The sequence below is a fragment of the Lampetra fluviatilis genome, chromosome 69 (genome assembly GCF_964198595.1).
Source record: "Lampetra fluviatilis chromosome 69, kcLamFluv1.1, whole genome shotgun sequence".
Lineage (NCBI taxonomy): Eukaryota > Metazoa > Chordata > Hyperoartia > Petromyzontiformes > Petromyzontidae > Lampetra > Lampetra fluviatilis.
Window position 1 is genome coordinate 1,367,795 of NC_136343.1, and position 27,841 is coordinate 1,395,635.

General features: G+C 45.4%; 1 protein-coding gene and 2 non-coding genes across 3 annotated transcripts; all 3 read left to right on the forward strand.

The window, feature by feature from the left end:
* The first annotated feature begins 1,462 nt into the window (after positions 1-1,462).
* Positions 1,463-27,841, forward strand: LOC144952632 (E3 ubiquitin/ISG15 ligase TRIM25-like). Its single transcript, XM_078883113.1, has 6 exons — positions 1,463-2,029; positions 11,324-11,419; positions 16,493-16,726; positions 17,889-17,911; positions 18,527-18,621; positions 27,291-27,841. Exons 1-6 carry the CDS (start codon positions 1,463-1,465, stop codon positions 27,839-27,841), a joined length of 1,566 nt encoding a protein of 521 aa, XP_078739239.1.
* On the forward strand, positions 12,113-12,184 carry TRNAA-UGC (transfer RNA alanine (anticodon UGC)). Its single transcript has one exon. It is a non-coding gene; the product is annotated as a tRNA-Ala (tRNA).
* On the forward strand, positions 12,684-12,755 carry TRNAA-CGC (transfer RNA alanine (anticodon CGC)). The gene has a single exon. It is a non-coding gene; the product is annotated as a tRNA-Ala (tRNA).

Consider the following 27,841-nt stretch of genomic DNA (forward strand, 5'->3'; position numbering starts at 1 on the left):
TTCGCACGCCAACACGCATCGCCGGCATCTGCCTAACGCAAAGAATTGATCAAGGGAACCAAAACAACACACACACACATACATACCCGGACTAACACAAGAATTTATCAAGGAGACAATCCAACACACACACACATGAAACCGAGCCAATCATAAGAAGACTAATTAGAAGAGTGCATGAACCATAATTTCCGAAAATTACGCATTTTTTCAATCTTAATAAAATTTTTATAAATTTTTTATAACCCGACATATACAACATTGAGATGAGCACTGCTGTTAACAGACGCAGCGAGGCTCGCCGAGGCAGTGCTCGAGCCACCGCTTGACTCGTGGATGGCAACGCCCCTGCCCTAGAGGTCGCCATTTTTTATAACGTATCTGTCACTTGCAGCAAAGCGAAATCTGCGTAAATTGTCCTTCAATAAGTAAAGCCTCAATGAGTCTATTTTTAAAGAATTATTGTTTTGGGACGTTCAGACAATTCCTCTTCAAATGGGTGTTTTTGAATGTGCGAGAAACCCAACCACAACAACTGCAGCAGCTCTTTTCATTTCAGACTGTTGAGGACACCTGCGGTGCCCATGGAGGCCACCTGCTTTGGTTTGCGAGTCCCTGGCTGTGCACCGGGCCAGGCTTATTACTCGTGGCCAATGTTTTGGACACACTTAGTGAACCCTGCAGATCTGTTTAAGACCGGACAGAAAAGCAGACGTGAGGTTGGAGGGACTTTTTAAACTGAAACTCCGACGTCCTTTCTGGACTGTCTGTACGAGAAGCGCCGGGATTGTTTGCTCAACTGTTCTGATATTTGTGTATTTTGGATCACGATTGTTTGGAGTTTGCTAGGTGAATTAAACTTTGTTAGGGAACAACCTACCTCATCTCTGCATGAGTTTGTTTAATTGGAGGGTAGTTGTTTCTTGTGAGTGCAGCTATGTGGACTACAAGAAGGAATTTTGTTATGTCCAAGATAGACCAACCTTTACAGAAGTGTGTTAAGAATGAGATGAGTTGACACAAGGTGAGTTGAAAATAGGTTAGTTGAGATGAGGTCAATTGAGATAAGGTGAGCTGAGTCTTTATTTAGCTACTTCTGGCACCGAGACGCCTCTGCCTGGTCAACAGTCAACACATTCCAGGGCGCGCCTTATGATATGCAAAAAAAAACTAAAAGAGTTTGTACTTTAACCTGCCTCATATTTAGGTTGCTTGTTCCTGGTTTAATGTCTCAGATGTCGCCAGAGACTGCGTGAGCTATAGCTAGATACTGCCAGAGCTACAGCCAGTCTGCCGGAACTACAGGCAAAGATAGCGTGAGCTACATTAAGAAGCTCCCTCAGCTACAGGAAGACTGTGCTACAGAAAGACTGTCAGATCTACAGCCAGCGACTGACGGAGCTCCAGCTAGATACTCCCTGAGCTCAATCCAGCGCCCATCTCTGAGTGGAGCGACAGGGCCATGGCGAGTGTGGCTGCCAGTGATAGCGAGGTTCCAGGGGAGTTTAACTGCCCCATCTGCCTGGACACCTTCCGCTACCCCTGCACACTCAGCTGCGGCCACTCGTTCTGCCTCAAGTGCGTGGAAGACGCCTGGGATACGGCAGAGTTATTCTCCTGCCCGCAGTGCCGAGTGACTTTTCCTCGGAGGCCAAAGCTGAACAAGAGCGTGACACTCACCAACCTCATCGAGCAGCTGCGAGTGGATGAGTCCATGGCTGCCGATGCTGCTGCTTCTGCTGTTTGCTGCGATCATTGCAGGAAGCCCGCAGTGAAGACTTGCCTTCAGTGTGAGACGTCGTTCTGTGTGACCCACGTCGCGCCCCACCGAAAGTTGGCAAAGTTTAGTGACCACGTCCTGGTGTCGCCCGGTGTGAACCTGGAGAATCGACGGTGCGTGGAGCATGGTGACGAGTACTGCTTCTATTGCATTAACGACGGACGCCTCATCTGCAGGGACTGCACCGTCTCTGTGGATCATCGAGGGCACGAGCTCGTCACTCTGAAGGTGGAGCACGATAAACGAAAGGTGAGGAGGAGGTGGCTCAGACTCATTTTTAAGTGGATTTAATATTTGACATGCCTGTCAATTTATTTTTCAAACGAGTGTTTGAAGGGTAGACTCATAGTACATTGACAACATTCCACATAAATACAGTGTCCCCCATGTGTCCCTCTGAGTCTCAGTATCTCCATGTGTGTCCATGCGTCCCTCTGAGTCTCAGTGTCCCTCTGAGTTCATGAATGATCCCCATGTCCTATGATGTGTCAAGAGCAGGTGCGCTTTACAGTACCTCTATGAGCTTAATCCAAGAATGTATATGTTGGAGTTAAAGTCGGGTTACTTCTGTATATTATTTTAAATAACATTGTATACATCTTACTAGGAGGAAGTCCCCGGCTTTGCCTGGGGGAAAATGTATTTCAAAACTTGTCTTCTCTTAAAAAACACAAAATATACATACACAAATACGAAGCTATTGTGAAAACCCGGCGTTCTGTTTGTCTGTCCATTTGTCCCTCAACAAAATTACAAGAGGCTTGCAGAAGTCCTGAATCAAAAAGTAATAGTAAGTTGGGGGTAAATAATTGATCTAAAAGGTTTCCAAAAATTGTCGACCCCCTCCAAAAATCTTTAAACCCCCCCTCTCCAGCCAATTTGTATTTTGTAGGCTTATATACCTACACACCCTCAAACAATAGAGTCAGCAGTATCTAGTGACTCTATTGTAGTACCAACTTACTCTAAAGTAGCATCTAGTGATTCTATAGTAGTGTAGTGACTGAACTCGGAGGCGCTAAGAGTGGTGGGAACTTATTTTATTAAACCGAACACCCTTTGCGCAATACACACCCAATGCTGATACACACTCTTCTGTCGCTCGTTTATACACAACCTTAAGTTGGTTGCTAGCCTATACACAACACTTGCCGTCTAACACTGACAGCGCTGAACCGAGACAGCCAACTACCGTCTAGCAGTGCAATATCGAGTGAAGACGACAGCAATGATAGCGACGAGATGACAGTGTCGATGGCGACAATCTTCAACAGCACGACGGAGATCCCAATCCATACTACAACCCTGAGCTCTCGATCAGGGCCCCCTTTTATGCTCCCAGCGTGGCTTCGCTCCGCCCCGGCCACGCCCCCTTTCTAGAACCTACCAGCGCGTTCCCGGAGCTTCCCCCTGTCCTCCTTCTGTAACCTTCCCCCCTAATATCTTCTCTGGTATATCACCTGGCCTTCTGATGTCAGGACTGCTCTAAGCCGCAGATCCCCTTCCCCACCAGCAGCCAGTGCTATGCTGCTACATTACTTATTTTATGTCACTACAGTAGTATCTAGTGCAGGGGTGGCCAAACTTTTTTTCTCGTGGGCCACAATGGGTTCTAAAATTTGACAGAGGGGCTGGGCCAGGAACAGATGGATGGAGTGTTTGTGTGGACTAATATAAATTACATGTAAAAATCATTACATGAAAGGATTTGGCCTTTAACAGGTAGCAAAGCATTTATTTGCAAGGCAATTTAACAAATTGCACAAACATGAACAATACAAAAACATGTCGTAACGTGACTGATCAAACATCATGAAAATATCTGAGGCCTGCGCCCAAGCCAATTACCTCACTTGAACTTCTTCATTATCTACATTAACAGGTTAGAGCAGCCACGCAGGCTGTGTGTCAGAGATTTGGCTCCATCCTCGCTGCAGCAACACATCATCACTTTCAGTTTCAGTGGGAACAGTGTTGTTGATCTCCCATTTTTGCCAGTGCATCCAAGTCTGGAGTTATTTTGGTTGTGGCAATTCTCAGGATAGATCTGAGGTGCTGATCTGTTAACTTTGATCTGTGACGGGCTTTGTTGGCGTTCATGACGCCGAATGTCTGCTCACACACAAGTCGAGCCAAACAAAGTCAGTATCTTCTGTGCAATCCTCCGGAGATTTGGAAACGTGGCTGTTCAGTGAAGCATAAAAGTAATTCAGTTTAACAGAGTTGAACTTCTCCTTTAGGACGGAGTCAGACTGAAGATCTATCAGTTCCAACTGCAGCTCCTGTGGTGCTGTTTCAGGGTCTTGTGACAGGGGACAGGACACCAGCTGAAGTGACTGTTCAATATTTTCGAAATCAAAAAACCTATGGCAGAATTCTCCGTGCAGGTCCTCAAGTGATTTGCTGTATTTTTTGCGTTTCACGGTGCCTCTTCCTGCATGGCAAGTGTGGGGAAATGAGCGAAAGATTTGTTCGCAATTTATCCGGAGAACAAAGTGAGCTTTGATTTGAAGGCTTTCACATGTTTGTACATGTCGTGAACAAACTGATCTTTCCCCTGCAGTTTCACATTCAGCTCATTCATGTGTGAAAATATGTCCACAGAAAACGCAAAGTCACTAAGCCAGTTCTTGTCGCTTAGCTCAGGGAATTCGTCAGATTTCCCCATCAACTCCAAAAATGCGATGGTGTCCTCTTTCAGCTCCCACACTCGTTGTAACACTTTCCCCAAATTTAACCAGTGGACACGAGAGTGGTACAGCAAGTCCTGATGATCTGCATCAGTTTCCTCCAGGAATGTAATAAACTGACGGTGCTGAAGTCCTCTTGCTCGTATAAATTTCACAAGTTTTACGACTGGATTCACGACATGATTAAGCTGCAATACAGACTTACACAGGGATTCCTGATGAATGATGCAGTGAAGGAAAATAAGATCCTGGACAGGGTTTTCCTCTTTCACTTTATCCTGGATACTTTTCAGCAGCCCAACATTTTTTCCAGTTAAATTTGGCGATCCAACCATTGTGACATTCACAAGTTTACTCCAAGGTAGCTTCATTATATCGATGACAGCAGATACCTGGTTATACAAGTCCTCTCCCCGCGTTGTTCCTTTCAGGGACTCCATGGTAAAAAACTCCTCTGTTATCGCAAAACTGTCGTCAATGCCTCGGAAAAAATGAGGAGCTGCGCACTGTATTTTACGTCCGTACTTTAATCCAGTGCTAGTGAATATAATTCAAAGGAATCGGACTTTTTGTTTAATTGACTGGCTATATTTTCATCAATCAGTTCCACACGGCGAGTCACAGTCCTGTTGTGATAAACTGACTTTTTCAAATTTGCTTTTAATCTCCGGACACAAGATGTCTGCTGTCTGTACCATGTATTCTTTTACAAACTCGCCTTCGGAGAAAGGCTTGCTAGCCTTTGCTATTTCGAATGCCACCAAAAACTTGCCTTGGTAGTTGACTCTTGAATCGTAGTTTGTCGGTGAAAAAATGTTGCTGAGTCTGTAAATTAGCCGCCAACTTCTGAGCCGTAGCCACCCGTTCTTGCATTGACTGCTTGCTAGCGTAGTTAGCATGCTTCGTAGCAAAGTGACGGCTGATGTTGTACTCCTTGAAAACTGCGACAGTTTCTCAGCATATCAGGCATACAGCCTTCAATTGGACTTCAGTGAAAAAGTATTTTGTTGTCCACTCCGTGTTAAACACTCGGCACTCATTGTCCACTTTCCTTTTCTTTGATCTGCTCATTTTACAGAAGGGCTCACAGGGCAAAGCGAAAAAGTGAAGAGAGCACCGTATCTAACTCAGCAATGTAAACAAACCCTGAAAATGGCGCTGATGGCCCACAATGCATTGCGAGATCATATGCCCCTTTCGAGCCCTATACACCACACTCCCGGTCAAAGTGTGCCTTCTAATGGGGAAATGGGGGCATTACAGGAGGAAGGTAAAATTTAATTTAATAATAATAATATTTGGACAAGTTCGGCGGGCCGGATTAAAAAGCCCAACGGGCCGTACTTTGCCCATGTCTGATCTATTGACTCTAAAGTAGTATGTACTGACTGTATAGTAGTATCTGCTGACTGTATAGTAGTATCTACTGACTGTATAGTAGTATCTACTGTAGTATCTACTGATTCTACAGTAGTTATACTGACTATAGTATCTACTGACTGTAAAGTAGTATCTAATGACTATAGTAGTAACTACTAACTTTATAGTAGTATCTGCTGACTCTATAGAAGTAACTACTGACTCTATAGTCATATGTACTGACTCTGCAAGCAGTGTATACTCACTGTAGTGATATCTACTGACTAGTTGTATGTACTGACTCTATAGTAGTATCTACTGATTATACGGTATTATTTATAGACTCTATAGTAGTGTAATAAAAGACTCCGTCAGGCACTGCTGGTCTCCGTTTGTCTTTTATTTAAGTTCTTTCTCCTCACCCCGCTGGTCTCCTCCGCGGACCAGCGTTGTATCGCGCGCGCCCCACACGCGCTTCCTCCTCAGCTCCTCCACTCGTCCTCACACCCCGCTGGTCCTGACAAGGGACCAGCGTCTCCTCTCACGCGCCGCGCACGCTCCTCTCGCCTGCCGCGCACGCTCCTCTCGCGTGCCGCGCACGCTGCTCCGTTAGCTCCTTCTCGCGAGCGCCCCGCACGCGCTCTCCCGTCAGTCGCTCCGTTCCCCCCCGCTCCGCACACCGCTGGCCGATGGTGTGCCAAAGCCCCATCAGCCACGTGGCTGATGGCGCGGCAGCCACCCAAAGTGGTCCCGCTTCTTCACTCCAACAACTCCCCCGATCCCTTCCGGGCTCCCACCTATATCTTCTCCCCAACGTGACCCTGACTCCTCCCCTTCCGGATTGTCAGATCCGGCCTTCCCATACTGCCCTGCTGGCTCCACCGCCATTCACCTCGCTTCCCATTGGAGCCAAGGTGAACGGCGGCCCCTCCCACACACCCCCCATACCGGGCTCCACCCCCCAATACCCCGGGCCTTGTGATTGGGCCAGAGCCCAGCAGCAACTCCATTTACGCTCGCATTACATGACCCCCCCCCCAATGAAAAATTCAGCCGTCCCGGCTGCAATAGGATAAAATTATGCGAGCGACGGCATCACAATCAGGAATCACACCAGACACAACGGAGAGTACAATGACAAACACAATTAACGAAAGGGAAGGGATTAGGATCCGGTATGGAACACCGGCCCGTCCTCCGTGCAACAAGCAAGAAATAATTAAGGAATGGAAGGCAATGCACAACAACGGTAACCGACATGCAAGAACGGCAGACGCGCATAAATCAGGAATGCGGTGTCTTAGAGCGTGTCCGAGTTGCTGGTCCATCCGCCTGGCTCAAGTCCAACTTCAGAGAACAACTGGTAGAGCAGGAGTGATGAACAGGTGCTCCCACTCCCCCTTCAAGTCCACATCCGGTTAGCACAACCGGTGACACCCAGTGGGGCATGCGCCGAATATCTGTGACGAGAAGGAGCACCCATGTCACTACAGTAGTATCTACTGACTGTATAGTAGTATCCACTGACTATAGTAGTGTAGTGCTCGACTTGATACGACAGCTTCTGGCTTTTCTCTCTCCTTTTATTTCGCGTATACCGATCAACATTCCTCCAGCTAACACCGATCAACATTTCTCCTCCGCACTCTCCGCTCGCTCGCCGCATTCCGCCGGCCTCACTCGCTCCACGTCTCTCTGTCGACTCACCTCTCCACTCTCCCTGTCACAGTTCAGCCGCTCTTTATCGGCTCCGCCGTCACACTCAGTCGTATCTCTATCAGCTTCTCTTCCCACACTCCAGCCGCTTTCTACTGGCTTCGTCGTCTCACTCCAGCCGCTTCTGCTGGTATCTCCACTGCTACCCTACACTTCTCCACTTCTATCCTACACTTCTCCACTGCTACCCTACACTTCTCCACTACTATTAGCTCCGCTGCTTCGACTCCAACATCCTCTGTCTCCTCCCAGGCGCGAACTCCCGTCTGCTCCAAAACCCCCTCTCTTTATCCCCCAACCAATTAATCTGAGGCATCCCCTGCGACGCCACTCGCCCCCAGCCCCCGCTGGCACCTAGCATGTTTTCCCAGACAATGCGGCGCCACTTAGCGACAACAACAACTCCTCGGCCAATCAGCGTCTTGCGTCCTTAATTACCCCTTACCACCTGCTACTGTCCTCAGACAGCGCGTCACCTCCTTTGGACAACAACAACTCCCAGCCAATCAGCGCCCTGTGTCCTTAGTTGCCCCCTACTCGTCTCTACCCTTCTTTCTACGCCTAGCAACAACAACCCCTCGACCTCGTTTGCTCCCACTGTACTCCACTCACGCGTATACCCACTCTCGCATGTGGCGCGTACTTTCAGGCACTACAGTAGTAACTAACTCTATAGTAGTATCTGCTGACTCTATAGCAGTATTTGCTGACTCTATAGAAGTGACTACTGACTCTATAGTCTATGTACTCACTGTAGTAGTATGTACTGACTCTATAGTAGTATCCACTGACTCTATACTAGTATCTACCGACTGTACAGTATTATCTATCGACGGTTCCATTCCATCACGCGTGTGTTAAAACGAAGTTCAACACACTAGAGTGACCTATTACAAAGCTCTGTCTGTTACCAGAAGCAGCATGAAAGTGTACGGATAAGATAAAGCTAAAAAAAGCCAATAAGTGGCAGAAATACAAGAAATTATTATTGTTATAAGTAAAGTTTATTATTTATGCTTTTGTGGTATGTAATGTAAGAGCCATAAGACAAAAAGTTAATGTGTTATTTCTGCGTATACATTTGATGTCCATCTGTCATACATTTGTTAAGGTGCAAAAGACGACTCAGATGCAGATCTTCTGTAAGGGCTTACGCCAGTTGTTTATTAAGGGCTTACGTCAGTATTTATTAAGGGATTAAGAACTATTCCCCAGGGGTAGGGGTCCTATGCTCGGTCCTTCACCCGGACCCATACTCTGTCTATTTCGTCGCTCGGCTAGTTCCCGGGCTCTCTCCTCTGCGTCGGATGGGGGATCAGCCAGACTCCGTGAGCCCTACCCCCGGTTAACTCTTCCACCGTTCACCTTCCCGGGCTTCCACAACGACCCCGCTTTTGTCACGGGCTCTACCTTAAGTACCCCGAGGAGATATAACGTCATCGTCCCGCCCAGCGCGCATGACGTCACTTCCCATGATGTCATCGCACCGAAAGGCACGGATGACGTCACATCCTATGACGTCATCGCACTGGAAGGTGCGCGTGACATAACGTTCCCGAACTACTCTACACATTTGTTGACAGACTGGGCATATTTTATTTGGAATATTCCAACTGTTTAGAACCCCCCTGTGGTTAGACGCTCCGTTTGTTGAACCCATGACGTCACTTCCGGTCTGACTATAAACGGGAAGTTAGGAGAAGAGCCAGGCAGTGAGCGAGTGGACACAGTTTTTGACCTTGCGACAACGTGATACAGTACATAAACAGGCAAAGATATAACTTTCGAAATCACTCGTTTTTGTGCAACAAAGAAATAAAGAAACAGTTTGATTTAAAACACCTCAAACAAGCGTCAGACTTATTGCTCCCCCCAGTTAAGGCGTAGCTTATTTTTTGGTATAAGAAAGCTGCTCTTACAGTACTATCTACCGCCCCTACAGTAGTATATTCCGACTACAGTAGTAACTACTGCCTCTACAGTCACATCTAATGACTCTACGTTAGTATCTAGTGACCCTACAGTAGTGACTACTGACTTAACAGTAGTATCTACCGACTATACAGTAGTATCCCCCGAGTGTACAGTCGTAACTACTGACTCTATAGTAGTATCTAATGACACTACAGTAGTATCTACTGACTGTATAATAGTATTTACTGACTTTAAAGTAGCATCTAGTGAATCTACAATAGTATCTAGTGACTATACAGTCGTGTCCAGTGATTATACAGTTGTATCTGACTGTATAGAAGTATCTACCGACTATAGTATCTACTGACTGTATAGTAGTATCTACTGACCGTAGTTATATCTACTGACAGCAGAATCTACTGACTCTATAGTATTAGTATCTACTGACACTATAGTATACACTGACCCTACAGTAGTATCTACTGACTGCAGTAGCATCTATGGACTCTATAGTAGTAACTACTGACTGTATAATGGTAGCCACTGACTATAGTAGTAACTAATAACTCTAGCAGTATCTGCTAACTCAATAGCGGTATCTACTGACTGTAGTAGTATGAATCTATAGTAATAACTACCGACAGTGTCGTAGTATCAACCGACTATAGAAGTAACTATTGACTCTACAGTAGTATTTAATTACTATAATTGTATCTGCTGAATCTATAGTAGTATCTCTTGACTCTATAGTAGTATCCACTGACGTTAGTAGTAACTACTAACTATATAGCAGTATCTGCTGACTCTATAGCAGTATCTACTGAATCTATAGACGTATCTATAGAGGCTGTAGTATCTACAGACGCTATAGTATTATCTAACGATTCTATAGTAGTATCTATCGACTCTATAGTAGAACTCCTGATTCTACAATCGTATATAATGACTATAGTAGTATCTGCTGAATCTATAGTGGTATTTATTGACTCGACAGTAGTATATTTCGACTTTACAGTAATAACTACTGACTCTACAGAAATCACTATTGACTCTATAATAGTATATATTGACTCTATGGTAGTATCTACTTAGTCTACAGTTGTTTCTACCAACTCTACAGTAGTATTTGCTGACTCTATAGTAGTATCAATTGACTCTTCAGTAGTAGCTACTGAGATTAGAGTAATAACTAGTAGTTATTACTGAGGTGCTTGTATATCCAACTTGTATATCCAACTTCCTGGCGTTTTGACAAACGAGCATTCAGGGCTACATTGAAGGGAATGCTGCAGGCGTTATTTAGTGCTTGGACCCTGAGTGAATATTAATCCATTGGGAACTTGCAGAAGGAGTTGCTGTAAAGTGATGACGTGGTTGGAAGTTCATGGCAAAACAATCCCCATGATGGATACAGAGTGGGTAGGCTCTCTCCAGCAGTGGTTGACAAAAAGGCTGGATTTTCATTTTATTTCAAGAATAAATATATTCAAATCACACACAATCTTAAAATGTAATCTTAACTAAGAATATGCACATTTTATCAGCAAGTTTACCATGTCAAATTAAGGGGGGGAAATACCAGTACCATGACAGTGAATCTCCAATGGTACTGAATGCACGTGAAGTGAACCTCTGGAGTGCAGAGTGAGTGGGTCCTGGACTCGAGCTCCGTGAGCTCCAGGAGGCGTTTGAGCTCCTCGTGAAATCAGTTCCGTGCAGCGCTCTCTCCCCCGGCCTCCATGACTGCATGGGGCCGCTGCTGCCTGGAGCTGGGACAGTCACTGTGGAGGGGTCCAAGTGGAGTGGGGGTGAGTGGGGACGCTCGGAGAGTGAGTGGAGTCTCCCCTGGTGATGTCTCTCACAGAAACAAGTGGGTGAGGAGACGCAGGCGGTGGAGGAGAAGAGGAGGAAGGCGGAGGAGTTTGTGAGGAAGATGGAGGCCGCTCGGAGGGACGTACAGGTACCGCATCTGGGCCGGACCCTGTCACTCCACCCTGAATAGGGTTTGTAATGGAGGTAAACTCCATTTATTAACGTGGACTTCCATTGGCTTTGAACACACCGTGGGACTAAAGACAACGGTCAATGTGCCTCAATGAACAGACGAGCAAAAAGGTGGCTCTCATCTCCAATAAGGAATTGATTCAGTGGTGGGAATTACATATTCCCATATCTCCATACAACTTACCACTTCAACATCCGTTAGCAATATTGGCCAGATGAGGTGGTACATACCTCTTATACAGGTAGGAACAATGTTCCACACTGCCCACCAGGGATATTTTGTCTGTCTGACTGTCTGTCGTGCATAAATAAATATATAATATACACAGCTCTTTGATTGGTGGAGACCTACTGCCGGGTACGGAGAGGGGAGGTGCCTAAGGGAGGAGGGTCAGGGGAGGGGCCTAAGGAAGGGGGGAGTGAGTCAGGAGAGGGGCCTCGAAGGGGGGGGGGGTCAGAGGAGGGGCCTAAGGGAGGTGGCGTCAGGGGAGGGGCCTCAGGATATGGGGGGGTGGTCAGGGGAGGGGCCTAAGGGAGGAGGGGAGGGGCCTAAGGGAATGGGGGTGGGGGGAGGGGCCTAAGGGAGGGGGGGTAAGGGGAGGGGCCGATAGTTAAGGGGGTTGGCTACCTGCCTGGCTGCCAGCGTGGTGGGGATGTAGCTCAGTGGGAGAGCGCACGCTTTGCATGTGTGAGGGCCCGGGTTCAATCCCCGGCATCTCCATGTTGGAAGCTTTAATTTATGTTTCCAACAAAGGTTGATTTCCAAAATTTATTGGCTGTGTCCATGTCCCTGTAATCGGGGTGCACGTGAACTCTCGTAAATATTACCCGATATGAACGATACCTTCGGATGAATTTGTCTTGATTTTCGGAACTTGCTGTTTGTATAACTACCGATGCACACAGTGATCAAATTGTTTATTTAAACATTTGGAGATGAAAACAAGTGCTTAGAAGTATCCAATGCACTTTTTTATTTCCGAATGAAACATTTCCAAGAATAAATAAATTGGGAAAGCATTATAGTATCCATCCACATGTATTCTTGTTATTTCTTTTTGTTTCAAAGAAATTAATTTTGCTTGGACTCTGTGCAAACACGATGTGTACAGGGCTCAGGGCCAACAGCAGAGTGAGTGGGGTGACAAGGGAGAGGAAGAAGCTGATGACGAAGTTTCACCCCGTACCGAGGTGGAACTGCACCCAGGTAGAAACAGAATGGGGATGTAGCTCAGTGGTAGAGTGCACGCTTCGCATGTGTGAGGCCCCCGTTTCAATCCCCGGCATCTCCACGAGGTGATGTTTTGTCAGTGGCTAATTTTACTCAAAGGAATATGCGTGGCCTGGACAAAAAACGCCTGCTTGTTTTCATTTGTTGTGGTTGCTGAGCACAGATCCAGAAGACCAACATGTCCTACGGTCAGCAATGAACAGCACGACAACCAAAGTTGTCGATAACAGTTAACATATTTATGGAAATTAGAAAGATTATTAGACTTGAAATTGTCGCTTGGACTTCCAAATTCGAGCAGTGCTTGGAAGAAGCCGATAGAAAAGTGTTGTGACCTGCCGAGTGGTGGTCGAACGGAGTGAGTGAGACGAAAATCAGTCTGGAGTCTTCATCGCTGAAGGAGAACTCAACGAATGGAATTATATCAGGATACTTGGGAAATTTTCTTGAAAAGAGTCGAGGTAAATTATGCCTAGGTAATTGAATGGGAAATCAAATTGTGATTTGAAGAATAAATATTATCGTTGCATTTTTAACAAAACACTAAAGACACATCTTCTTGGTTCTTTCGGTAAAGTCACGTAGAAGGGAAGTAATAAAATAATACAAATAAAACATAATAAAATTATTCTCACGACGTTTCGGCCACAACGCAAGCAGCCGTCCTCAGGTGAAAACCAGGTCCGTCGAGGCGACAGACTCTAAAAATAAAACATAATTTTATTATGTTTTATTTTTATTATTTTATTACTTCCCTTCTACGTGACTTTACCGAAAGAACCAAGAAGATGAATCCCTGCAGTCACGAAAGCTTTAAATCAAAACTAAAGACACAGATGGGACTCAAACCCGCAATCCCCCAACTACCAGAAGCTGGTGACTTATCCATTAGGCCACTGGGCCATATTTATCTAGGCGTGTGTTCTTTGATGGCCCCTAATGTGGATGAGATGTCACTTTCTGTTTCAAAGAACAAATTTGACCTAAGGTCTTCGCTCATTTACCAGCTTCACATTCCTTATTGCCGTACAAATACTGGAGGAAGAAGGGCCTTTGCTATTGATGCCCCCAGGGTCTGGAATGCTATTGGCAATAAACTGCAACTTGAATCACTACCTATGAGATCTTCACTCAAAACTGCTCTAGAGGAGTTGTACACCCCTAGCTGCCACTGCAATTTAGTGGCCTAAAATACAATGTTTCGCTCCGGATGATCACTGCAAAGTATGAACTGTGTTTTAATTTAGTGTGCTGATCTTAAAGGTGCATTGAAAAATGTTGATACTCTGACTGATGCTCCTACTGTTGTGGAGTGACTCATGCAGCCAGCTATGGCTGCAGAGTTTGGTAGTACATGTTGTTTACGTCGTTTATTGTGAAAATTCGGTCACAGTTCCTATGACCACTGTTTCATTGCTTTTATGGGTTTATTTTGGTGATTTTCGAAAAGTGTTTTGGTTTGGACATGTTTGTTTGTTGTAGTACAGAGTTAGACTGATGGCCTTAATCTAAGTTGTCTTGTGGTTGTTGTTGTTTGACTTGCATCCCACTGGGATTTTTGCACACAGTGTTGGTGTACGGTGCTTTTTCTGCAATTTTTTGCTGTCTTTTCTTGGATTTTCTGTTTGCACATAGTCACTATAAGATGTATTCTTGTTCATGTTTTTGTTTTTTGTTTGTTGCGGTTGCACCCGATTCAAGAGCCGAATGGCTCACAGGCCTATACCTAATAAATGAACTTGCACTTGAACTTGAACTTCCATGGTTCTCGGAAGTAGCCCAGGTAATGCTTGCTTCCAAGTGCTGCTATCTAACAACCGGCAAAAGGAACATATCTGCGAGATTTCCGAGTAGAGTCTTCAACTCAAACCATGACCCCGATAGCCCCCTTACACAACGAGGTCACGTTACTGGGTTCAGACTGACCCAGTGTGGTTGAGCACACGCTTTGCATGTGTGAGGCCCTGGGTTTAGTTAATTTGTTTCCAACAAAGGTTCATTTCCAAAATCAATTGGCTGTGTCAATGTCCCTGTAATAGGGGTGCACATTAACTTTCGTTAATATTACCCTAAATGAACGATACCTTCGGATGTTGATTTCAGGAACTTGCTATTTGTATAACTAGCGATGCACACAGTTATCAAATTGTTTATTAAAAAATTTGGAGATGAAAACAAGTGCTTAAAAGTATCCAAAACACTTTTTTTTATTTCTGAATTTAACACATTCCTGCGGAGGGAGCTGGTAGGGACGTTGGGTTGCTCGGTCAATGGCCAGGGTCAACGGCGGCGTGGTGTATTTTGCAAATATGGCCGACTGTGAGGGCGGGCACAAGCCGGCGTGAGTAGGTTAAATGTTGAGTTTTATCAGGGCACCACGGGGTGACCAGCCCCTCCCCACCCAGCCCCACCCCTCCCACCCCCCATCAAGCCCCACCCTCCCCACCCTCCCCTCCCCACCCTCTCCACCCAGCCCCACCCCTCCCATTTTTGGATCCACGACGGACGGACGGACACAATAATCCCCTGTGGGCTGGTGTAACCAGGAGGTTCCTACCAGTAATATTTCCCAGAATAAATAAATTGGGAAAGCATTATAGGATCCATCCACATGTATTCTTGATATTTTTTTTGTTTCAAAAAAATTAATTTTGCTTGGACTCTGTGCAGAATCTATGGGTTCAGGGCCCAGGGCCAACAGGAGAGTGAGTGGGGTGAAAAGGGAGAGGAAGAAGCTGATGACGAAGTTTCACCCCGTACCAAGGTAGAACCACCATAGCGATGTAGATCAGTGGTAGAGTACACGCTTAGCATGTGTGAGGCCCCGGGTTCAATCCCCGGCATCTCCACGAGGTGATATTTTGCCAGTGGACAATTTACTCGAAGGAATATGCGTGGCTTGTTTTCATTCGTTTTGGTTGCTGAGCACAGATCCAGAAGACCAACATGGCATAGGGTCAGCAATGAACAGCACTACAATCAAAGTTGTAGTCGATAAGAGTTCACATAATGCAGGTAGGAACAACAGTTCCACACTGCCCTCCAGGGATTATTTGTCTGTCTGTCGTGCATAGCCACGCCCTCGATTTGTATTTCATAGAGCGCTTCGGGCAGGCTCAGCACCACGTGATGCGCCGCCCAACGCAGCTTGCGCCGCATGACACGGATCGCACAAATGCGCTGTCCAACCAAGTTCATACCTGCCCACTCCGAAGGAACGTGTTGCAATACTCTGGTGGCAGATTTGGTGGATCACACAGACAGTTGTACACCATAATACTGAAACCAGTTCGGCTTTGGGTTGGCCAGGTGGCAGTATAGCAAAGCAAGTGGGTTCATGATCCACTTTTTTCATTTATACATCTGTGGTGGGTTTCTTCTCACATTCAAAACACTTATTTAAAGAGGAATTGACCTATCATCCCAATTAAATATTTAATTGAAATGAGACTCATTGAGGATTTATTTGATGAAGGCAAATTACAGGCTTCCCTTTGCTTCATACGAAGGTAAACAAAGCGTTAACCCTTTTGTCTTTCATAATGAGAATGTCACAGACGCTAAATGTACTCATGATGGTATTTGATTATTTCAATGCCTCACAGCCCCCACCCGTTATGGCGAATTGTGTTGTAGTGAAAATGCATTATCAAAGGCAGAGGAAGAAGGAGGCCTTAGTGCTGCAGACTCGTATCACTGTCTGGACATCATGAGAGTTGCACTTGGGTCACACCGACCTGAATGTCATTTCACAAAGGGCCAGACATTAATGAACAGAGGTGGCATTTCTCTTTGCAGGGATCCATGACAAATGAAAAGGCCTCAATCTCGGTCAGATTCGCCCACTCGAGAGCAGCGTTGTATGCGGAGGAGAAGGCGGCTTTAGAGGAAGCGGAGCAGAAAGGGCGCGAGGTGCTGACCCAGATCGAGAAGAAGATCGCTCGCCACCAGCGGGAGATCAGCGAGCTCCAGGCAGCAGCAACTCGCTTGGAGGCCCTAGCACAGGAGAGGGACTCGCTCGCTTTCCTACAGGTGAGCAATGAGTCTCCAGTGTCGCTATTGGCACAGAGCCCTCTCACCAGCAGCAGAGAGAGGCTCCTGAATGAGAGTTCGCATCCACTGGGCTTGAAAACACAGCTCCACTCATGGATTCGCATCGCAGCTCTAGTGGCTGCCATTTGGAAGGCCATCTCTTATTTTCTCAGTTAAATTAATTATCTCTCCTGTTCTATAACAGATTCCCATTAAGTTTGTTTCATTGTGAATATAAACTAAATGTTATTGGAATTGCGCTTTTTAAATAAACCCTATAACAACAGCAACAACAATGTACATGGTATTCATGGTTATCATCAGCCATGATCTATCTACTGATGGATGAAGTCCTCCCCAAGCCATTACCACATCTGATGATGCCGCAAAACAACAATCCACCAGCGCCTGCTCACGAGCCAATGTCATCTCTGCTTCCTACTTTGTGGACCTCCTCTTGGATGCGCTACCTTCATTGTTCATATTATGGAAGTTAAAATAAATACGAGGTCTCATACGCGTATTAATGATATCATTGTGTATTGACCACCCCTTCTGCAAGACCTGCCACGTGGGCATTGACGATAGAAATTACGAGGACTCAGAAATTCTCAACACAGATTAATATTAACCGGTCTCACTCTGAAATATTTGCCCAGTAAATCAGTGTTGGTCCTCATAGGGGTAGTGAGATGTTAGCTACCTTGCCTGGTATACCGATGGTCGGGGATTTGATCCCAGCCCTGACGTCCTTATATATTTATAGTTTTCGTGTCTCTTTCCATCGTTTCATGGATTTTTCTCCGAGTCCTCAAAAAATTCCTTCCACATTTGGAAACGTGATTTTAGAGTATCGGGCTGCTATAAATTTCCACGAGATTAACCACTTCGTTGAGCTATCATTTGTGGCCAGGTCGCTTCTGAAAAATAGCTCTTTCGCTCCCTGGGCCTTACGAGGAGAAATTTAAATAGTGGTTTATAGCTGACTATCAACCGGTTTCACTCTGAAATATTTGCCCCGTAAGTGAGTGTTGGTGATCATGGGGTCATAAGCCAAGACTTTGGGGTTTATATTCCACCCACGGTGTTGCAGTGGGAACTCCACTGATCACGAGAGATTGGATGTCGAGTCACAGTAATTTTGTCTCTCTCTCTCTCACAGGGGCACGTGGAGGAGATGCGCAGGTAAAATACGACTTTCACTCACGACTCGACACACGATAACATGATACTGAGTGTGGGGTGCGGACAGTGAGACACTGGTTGTGTGAGGGGGGATGCTGTGTGTGATGATGCTATGTGTGGTGATAGCAATGTTGTGTGGTGATGATGCTGTGTGGTGATGCTGTGTGATGAGGCTGTGTGTGGTGATGATGCTGTGTGATGAGGCTGTGTGTGGTGAAGCTGTGAGTTATGATGCTGTGTGGTGAAGCTGTGAGTGATGATGCTGTGTGGTGAAGCTGTGAGTGATGATGGTGTGTGGTGATGCTGTGTGGTGGTGATGCTGTGTGGTGATGATGCTGTGTGGTAATGCTGTGTGGTAATGCTGTGTGTGATGATGCTGTGTGTGGTAATGCTGTGTGGTAATGCTGTGTGATTATGCTATGTGTGGTGATGTTGTGTGTTGATACTGTGTGGTGATGCTGTGTGTGCTAATAGTAATTCTGTGTGGTGATGCTGTAAATGTTAAATGAGTGATGATGCTTTGATTGATGAGTGCCTGTGTGATGGACTTGTGATGATCCTGTGAATGACGATGCTCTGCGTGAGACAGTGGCCATGTCTGCTCTGCTTTCACAGGGCAGGGAGGGCTACAGCAGCTCCACCGTCAGCTCCCAGCCAAGATGACTTTGCCTCATTTAAAGTCCTGAAGACAACTGCAGTCAAACTCCTATGTGAGTTCTTCAGTGTGAATCATGGGTGATGGGGCCATCTTGACAAAAAAAATATCCCTGTGTGTGCACGAGGTCGACTCAACCTCAAATAATTACCTGATATTTTATAGACATCACCACTAAGGGGACAAAGGCGGCCAGCCGTAGTGCAGGCCACCCACCCCCTCGTGTGTCGTGAAAGCCTTCAACGGTGATGATTTTCCCAACAGTCTGTAAAGGCTACACGGGTGATATTTGTCTTTGTTTTTTCCTGGAACTTAAGGAGACATAGGTGGTCGGGCGTGGTGCTGCCCACCCACTTCGTATGCCTTGCCAGCATTCATAGACACACACGAACAGCACTTGCCCCAATAGTCTGTGAAGGCCTCACAGGGGATCTTAGTATTTGTTCACATCCCATTCCAGGACCATACTGAACAGAGCCAATGTGGCGTTCTTGGGAAAATAATCAACATTACGAGTCAGAGGTAATTGTGATGTAGAGATGGAGTGTGTGCCTGTGAATGTGTATGCATGTGTGGGGGGGCGGGGGCGGTGGCATAGTGGTTAGCACACTGCACTACGAACCCAGTTACCTGGGTTTGATTACCCGCCATGGCTAACATCAGTGGCAGGTGATATCTGATCCAGTCCAGGGCCTCTGCTAGGCAGTTTCAACCTCAAATGAGTTCCTGATGCTGGTTTTGTATATGCCGGGTCTTTAAAAATTAATAAAAAAAGAATAAAAATTTCATGAACATTTTTAAAAATACATAATTAGACGAAATTATGCTAATGTATGCTATTATGCGTATAAATTATGCCAATTAGGGAGATACTCTTATTAAGTTATGCGAATGTATGTGGTTACGCTTATATGCTGTTATTATAATTGGGCTTAGCTTCGTTGTCTAGGGTCGTATTATCAATCGGGATAATACAATTATTCTCGCTTTAACATTTACTGATTAAGTCTTAGTGTGTTAATGTCAGGTCTCCAAATTCAAATTTCACCGCAGGATACGGTTCTTATAATTGAGATTATTATGCATGAACTTAGGAAGGCACCACTCAGACACTTCTGTGTTAAGCAACTTTAATTCTAAACAAAAACATACACTCTAATATGCGAACTCTTATGCTTGGAATTGTTCACACAGTACTCCTGGAGATGTTCTCCTCATTGATCCGTACATTTAACCCTCAATGATTACGTTGTCAAACTGGGTAATCAGAACAATCGATTAATTCCTCAGAGTAACGCGAGCATATACGGTGATAGGAAAAAAGTCCTTAAACATGCATGCGACGATATTCATACGAACGGCAATAAAGAAACATATCCCAAAGGCAAAGTATGCGTCAATGAATTCATCGGTAAGATTATGCATTTAACGAATTGTCTTGGAACAATGGTGTGCGGCAGTGTGCCTGCTTAAGCAGATGCTTATCAATTGGCTAATGTTCATTAAATTCGCTGGCAAGATTCTGTGATCAAAAGAAAGATTTTATACAATATTCTCCCTGCGATTGTATAGGTTCGTAACGTAGGTTTCTAAACGTTTAGTTTTCATCGATGAATTCACTGGTAAAATTGTATGTAATAAAAGATAAAAATAACGACTAAAATACTTCTAAACGACCGTATACACGTAACTTAATGGGCAGAAATGTTCTTCGTTATCACTAATAGTTGACGCATCCTTATCATTAGTCTTCTTTCGATTTAAAGCTTTCGTGACTGCAGGGATTCATCTTCTTGGTTCTTTCGGTAAAGTCACGTAAAATGGAAATAATAAAATAAAATAAATAAAACATAATAAAATAATTCTCACGACGTTTCGGCCACAACGCAAGCAGCCGTCCTCAGGTGGAGAACAGGTCTGTCGAGAAGACAGAGTCTGCATGACACGCCCCAGGCTTGGAGCGACTATTTATGAATCCCTGCAGTCACGAAAGCTTCAAATCAAAATTTAATCGCCACTACGGGGTGGGATCCACAAAACTTTAAGATCTTTCAACAAACTCCGGGATAAGAAGGCTCAGCTAATCGAGTCTCTCACCTTTCTGAAGAGATGCCGCGACTCTAAGGTAATACCAATCACATTTACACTAACCTCTGCTGCTGTAACTTCTTCTAATGCTAAACGAATTCTGTCTAGAACTAGCTTAGCTCTTATCTCATAAAAAATCAGACTTACGCGCACCGAACTAGATCAGTTAGACAAGACACTCTACAAATCACACTTTTCTTTGAGTGCAACAATGTCCACATCAGATTGGGAACATGTAGACAAAATGACTGCCTCTTCAGCTGTCGCTATGTCGACCAAATGTAAGGACAACTTGATTTCCAAATTCAACCGCCTCTCAAAGAAGAGACCGGACCCACACACTGAAAAGCTAGACGTTAACAAAGTCGTAATTAATCGCAGTAACAGTTCTATTTCTGATGGTCTGAAATCCGTTTTAGCTAAAAGGACTAAACTTTGCAGTCAAACCTAGACACATACCAGTTAATGATATTATTGCCCGAGTAGATGTGGTTCTCAAGGGCCTAAGTCACATCGCTGCAGACGTAGCAAGATCTGAAATCTCTGCAACCCTCAAAAACGCTAAGATGCCAGCTAGCAACATCAGCAAAGATGAGCGTTTTGAATTAGCTCAATTAAAAAAGAGGGATGACATTGTCATCCTCTCAGCCGACAAAGGCAATGCCACTGTCATCATGGACAAAATAGAATACAAGAACAAAATTCAAGAACTGCTCAACGATGGCAGCTATACAAAAATAAAAAAGAAACCCGTAAAAACAAAGTTTTTCACTATAAATTCTTTATATGCGTGGCATCGGGGCGGCTAGAGTCCTCTCGTCCTCTGGCTTGAGATGGCTGCCACCTATGGGTCAGATGATAGCCTGCCAGCATTAAGCAATTGGTAAATAAATATAATTTTCCCCCCTAAACAGTGTAAAATTTGGAAAAAAAATTCACGAAAATTAATTGTCACGCACAACGAGTCTGTGTGCAAAATGTCAGCTCGATTGGATCACGGGAAGTGGGTTAAAAAACGACCGAAAGATTTGCACGGTCGTAAGCAAGCAAGCAAGTGAACTTAATATAACGGATTTAAAAAGAGACCCCACCAACAGCCTCGTCATTAAAACCAACAAAATCATTTCTGATTCAACCGCATTAATTGATCAAACCAAACAGTTCTCGTTGAAACCTTTTGCTGCCAGGCCACCAAGAATATATGGCTTGCCAAAGATACATTAAGAAGATACACCTCTTTGTCCCATTGTCTCTACTATCAACTCCCCCACCTACAAACTGGCTCGTTTTTTGTCTGAAATCCTGCGGCCTTTCACTGGAAAAACCACCTCTGCGGTACTAAACTCTACTGACCTGGTAACGACAATCAAGGGGATTTCCCTGTCCCCAGACGACCTGCTTGTCAGTTTTGATGTGGTTTCCTTATTCACCAAAGTTTCTGTACCTGACACCATCGCAATCATTGAAGACTTGGTTCATCAAGGACTGAATACTGGGGTACCCCCCCCCCCCCTGGTGAGACACTGCTTAACCAATACATACTTCACCTGGAATGGAACTTTCTACAAACAAACTGAGGGCACCCCAATGGGCTCTCCCCTATCTCCGGTTGTAGCCAACGTTTTCATGGAGAAATTTGAGACTGACGCCATCCAGACTGCCATTCTACGCCCGACCTTATGGAAGAGGTACGTAGATGACACTTTTGTCATCTGGCCACATGGCCGGCCTGCTCTAGACCAATTCCTTGACCACATCAATTCCATACACCCAGCCATCAGATTCACCATGGAAGTCGAAAAAGATGGCAAGCTACCCTTTTTGGATGTCTTAATTAAAAGGAGACCTGATGGTTCAATGAGCCACTCTGTCTACAGGAAAGCCACCCATACGGATGCTTACCTAAAACCGGATTCCCACCACCATCCATTCCAGAAGAATTCCCTCATCAAGACTCTATACCATAGAGCGCAATGCATCTCCGACCAGGAACACATTGCCAGTGAACTCAAACACGTACGCCAAGCTCTTAAGGCTAATGGTTACTCCGACTACACAATCCGCAAAGCCATCACTCCAACCATCAAGAAGGATCCTGTTGAGGAGCCTTTCAAAACCATCACCTTACCCTACATTGCTGAGGTCACAAAAAAGATCTTCAAAATCCTGATAGAACACAAGATCCAGGTCCGATTCAACACAGTACATAAAATCCGTGATCTGGTCCCGTCTGTAAAAGATGTGGTTCCTGGCGTCTACAAACTAAGTTGCCTCTGTGGTAGCAGTTACATTGGAGAAACCAAACGGACCCTATTCTGAACATAAAGCAGACTTGAAACACGGTAGGACAAACACCTCAGTCATGGCAGATCACTGTTACAATTCAGTGGGCTCACATGATATTGACTTGTCCAAGACAGAGGTTATCTGCAAGCCATCTGGCTACCATGAGAGATTCGTTCATGAGGCGATCCACATATACAAACACAGAGACAATTTCAACCGAGAAGATGGATTCTGGCTCAGCAATCATTGGAAGGACGTAATAAACCATTTCGGATCTTAACTGATTGTGTTCACGTTTACGGTGACTTTCAGACCGCAATCCACTCACTGGCATTGACTATATATCTTGTATTCTCCGCAGGGAATGGATTCTTTGCTCCGCTGCAAGTCTTCTCTCCCTACTCTCCCATTGACATATTTCGTTGCCTCCTCTTAGTATCTTACACACGACGGTCAATTGTACAGTGTATAGCGGATTGTATAATAATAAATAGTATAACATTTTAATGCGTAATACAATGTACAAAGTATCGTAATTGTATAGTGAATATACAGCAGTGTGATATACATTAGGGTGGGTAGAATAATACATAGTGTAATATTACAATGTATTACAATGTATAATGTATACAATGTATACAATGTATAAAGTATAGGGTGGTGTATAGCAATACAGTATATCATTTAATATTGGGTTTGTCTTATGGCAGTATATAGTTCGGTGTCGACTCGTGTGATGTAAGAGAATAAAGTTTAGCTGGAAGCATATTATATTTTTTGCGACGTAGAATTGTCATGTATTACTTACTGTTAGTAGCTCAGCTTATTGGAGAGTATATTTAGTATACTGATGATACTGTGTAGTTTATACTTTAGTTGTTTACGTGGTGGTTTAGCTACTGCAGCTATATACTATTAACATTCCTTCCATTTGTTAATGCTACCCCTATCCCCTCCCTTTGATGCTGCTAATCCTGCATAATGCATGGGCATAAAGACTTTAAACCCCTCGCCAAACCTCCGACGCATTTCACAAGTAGTACTAATCGCATACCTGCACTTCCCATAAATATGCTAAATTCATCTTGATATGCAAATTCCTCTGTCAAGGCGCTCTTCGCCCCTCCATCCCAGCTTAAATAGTCGCTCCAAGCCTGGGGCGTGTCATTCAGACTCTGTCTTCTCGACAGACCTGTTCTCCACCTGAGGACGGCTGCTTGCGTTGTGGCCGAAACGTCGTGAGAATTATTTTATTATGTTTTATTTTTATTATTTTATTATTTCCATTCTACGTGACTTTACCGAAAGAACCAAGAAGATTAGTCTTCTTGTTATTAGTCCCGATATGTGTGTGTGTTGGTGGTTTTGTCTCCTGGATTAATTCTTTGCGTTAAGCAGACGTCGAGGTTGGGCATTCCTTGTACCAAAATTTAGTTTGTTCCCTGCGGAGCAGTGAGCGTGTGAGGGTGGGCGTGTCATACAAACGGCTTCGTTGCTCCCTCTCGCTCGGGGCGTGTCTGCTGGCAGCTGCCGGCTCCTTTTACTGCTGGATGAGCTGCGTCTGCACGATGCTTGTCCTTGAAGATGCTCGATCGCTCTTGCCGCTCGTCCGCTGGCAGCTACAGACACCTTCCACTGCTGGATGAGCTGGTTGCACGCGCTCTCTCCTGCCCCGTGCTCTCTGGCGATGAACGATGCGCTCGCGGTTCGTTCGCTGGTGGCTGACACCCTTGTTCGATGGAGCTGGTTGCACACGCTCTCTCTTGCCCCGTGCTCTCTCCTGCCCCTTGCTCTTTGGCGATGCACCAGCTCTTTTGCTGGTCGCCGTTCCTCACTCTTGTCTTGGTTCCCAACTGGTGCTGGTTGGTGTGTGTGTGGGTTGAACCGACGGCGCTCTCGCCGGCGCTCTCCTATTCCTCATGGGCGGCTGGTCAGGCTCTTTCTCCTGCTGGATGAGCTGAGTCGGCACAATGCTACTCGCTTGTCCGCTGGCAGCTGACACTCTTTGCTCGGTGGCGCTCGGTGGCGCTCGGTGGCGCTGCTGCGTGCTCTCCTGCTCCGTGCTCTGTGGCAGCGCACGATTGCGCGTGCAGCTGGTTCTCTGCGATGCTGGCTTGGACGATACTTGGCTCTTTCCGCCCTTTCTCGAGGCTGATTGCTTGACGTTGCTCGTCAGTTCAACTCGAGCTGCAGCTGCTCGTGGGAGCTGGGACTCGCTCTCAAAAACTTGTAAATTGTATTCGCACCTTCTTAAGCAACTGTGAAAGCTTAGTACAATACAACTTATCGCAATCCTTGACTTTGCAAGCGACTCAAAACATCAGGATAAATGTAGAATAAAACTTTCAGCGATACTCTGTCGGTCCATGCCGAACTCAGCTCTTAACAACACATCGTCCCTTCTCTCTGCGAGACACGACACCCATGGTTGATCTCGAGGCCATGCCCCGGAGTCTGCTCGCTGGTCGTAGCTCTTCTGTCCCTTGCAGTAACATCAATGTATGGGTAGTGTCTCTGTTTTTACGTGAAAATCTCTCCCCTCGGCTCGCCTTCTCACAAAGGACCGGAACTTCCTTTGATATCGCTCTCAGCCTGTGACAACAGCTGTACGTGTTTCCGTGTGTGTGTTCTGTTTTATTAAGCAATCTGTTAAGTCTCACCCTGGCCTGGTTCCTGTCCCCCTCCTCAAGCCATATTTTCATCCGTGGAAAAACAGATGCCCCAAATTGCTACCTCGATTTATGATTTTGAAATAAACTCTCTGGAGGGAGGGGGTTCTCCCTGTGAGTGCCATTCCCCTGCTTCCCCCTCTTCCCTCGCGGGGGTTTTACATTTGTCTCTCTCTTTGTGATTTTATTGCTACCACATGCTTCTGGAAGACAAAGGCGGCTGGGAGGCTCTCTCTATGAATACATTTTATCTTGGTCCTGTGTGGTTGGCCTATTTCGCCTTTTTTATTCTTCTGGATGACCCTTCGTCTAATACTTCATCATTATTATTTGGTTTATGTTTATCCAAGATTTGTGATTTAGCATTGTTATCACCACGTATATTCCTAGGGTTTTATTAACCTTCGTTCCCCGTCTTTATTCCGGGATTTATGCTGTTTATTCTCGAGTTATTATTATTTGATATCCCGAGGTTGGAGAATTACGTTTTGGCTTAAAAACATCCCTGACTGCCAGAATTCATTCTTGGGTGCTTTGGTATGGTCGCATAGATAGAAGAAAAAAAAGGTGAATAACATTAGTATTAAAATAATAAATTAGAAATAATAATCCACTAATGTAGATTGTAGCCTGGTTTTTAATCAGGGTGAGTGTGTGGATCTATGATGTTCACTTATTCTTATCGCTAAGTTTTTGAACTTGTACCGTTGTTAGAAGAAAAAAACAGTCGACCAAAAAAAACCGTTGTCTATTTCGTCAGTTCTCGTCCGGGGAGATTTGTGTCCCCCGCTGTTTTGAGTACGTGTGTGTTTTTGAAGCCGTGTCGAGATTTCCCCAGAATCTCATTAGACATCCCCCCTCCCTCTCTTTTCTTTGTTTTGGGTTTTTTTTATTACTTTGTATGGCTTATCTCCGGCTTGGTCGGAGTGAAGGGCAGCTGCTGTGCCTCACCCTTTCATGTCCCATGCTCACCCCGATCAATTATAAAACAAATATTGGAAGAATTATTCTTAATATAAATTTTGGAAAAAGGCCAATATCTACAACACTGGTAATGGTCATAATGATGGTGATAGTGGTCGTGATGAAGATGGTGGTAATGATGCTGATGTTAGTGATAATGTGAGTGATGGGAATGGTGATGGGTTTGGTAATGATGTTAGTCGTGGTGATGGCAGTGACCGTTGTGGTGATGGTAATGATGGTGACATTCGTGATAATATAGGTGGTGATGATTTTGCTGATGGCGCTGATGGTAGTAGCGATGATATTGGTTATGGTGGTCATGGTAGTGATGGTGGTGATCATGGTTTTGATGGTCGTTGTAATGTTTATGATGCTGGTCATGTTGGTGATGAAGATGGTAGTGATAGGGATAGTGGTGATGGTAGTGATGGCGGTGGTGATTGTTTGTGATGGTGCTAGTAGTGGTTATGATGGTTGTGATGTTTTTTATTGCGAGTGATGTTGTTGATGTTCAAAGTGTTGATGGTGGTGATGGTGATGTTTATGTTGTTGTCATTGATGATATTGATGGCGAGGATGGTTGGTGATGGTGATGTTTGGGATGTTCTTGTTGATGGTGAAAATGATGGTTGGTGATGGTAATGTTGATGGTGGTAATTGTGGATGATGGTGATGATGGTGTTCTGTAGTGATGTTGTCATCGCTGTTGTCACAGACGGACGCTCACCGACTCTGGACACAAAATCAGCTCATAACTACCTCCAGATCTCCTCGGATCTCAGGACGATGACGCTGACCCGTGCCTCCCAGGATCGCCCTGATCACCCACACCGGTTTGATGGCTGCGTACAAGCCCTGTGCTGTGAGAGCTTCTCGTCGGACCACCACTACTGGGAGGTGGACGTGGGGGACGCGGAGTGGTGGCGGGTTGGAGTCGCGTACGGGACGATCCCACGGAAAGGAAGTGGTGAAGCACAGCTGCTGGGAGAGAGCGACTCCTCCTGGTGTTTAGAGAAATGGTATAACAGCTTCTCAGTGTTTCATGATGGAGTAGAGACTGCACTGTCGGTGAGGGGGGCCCCCTCCCCCCGCAGAATCGGGCTTCACCTGCACTGGGAGGGGGGGCTCCTGGCGTTTTACCACGCCGACTCCATGGAGGTGATCCATGAGGTTCGGCAGATATTCTTGCAGCCTCTCTACCCTGGGATGTTGGTGGGATGTTGTAATGATCCATTGAAGATCGTGGATCTGAGTCGTGAATCCTGA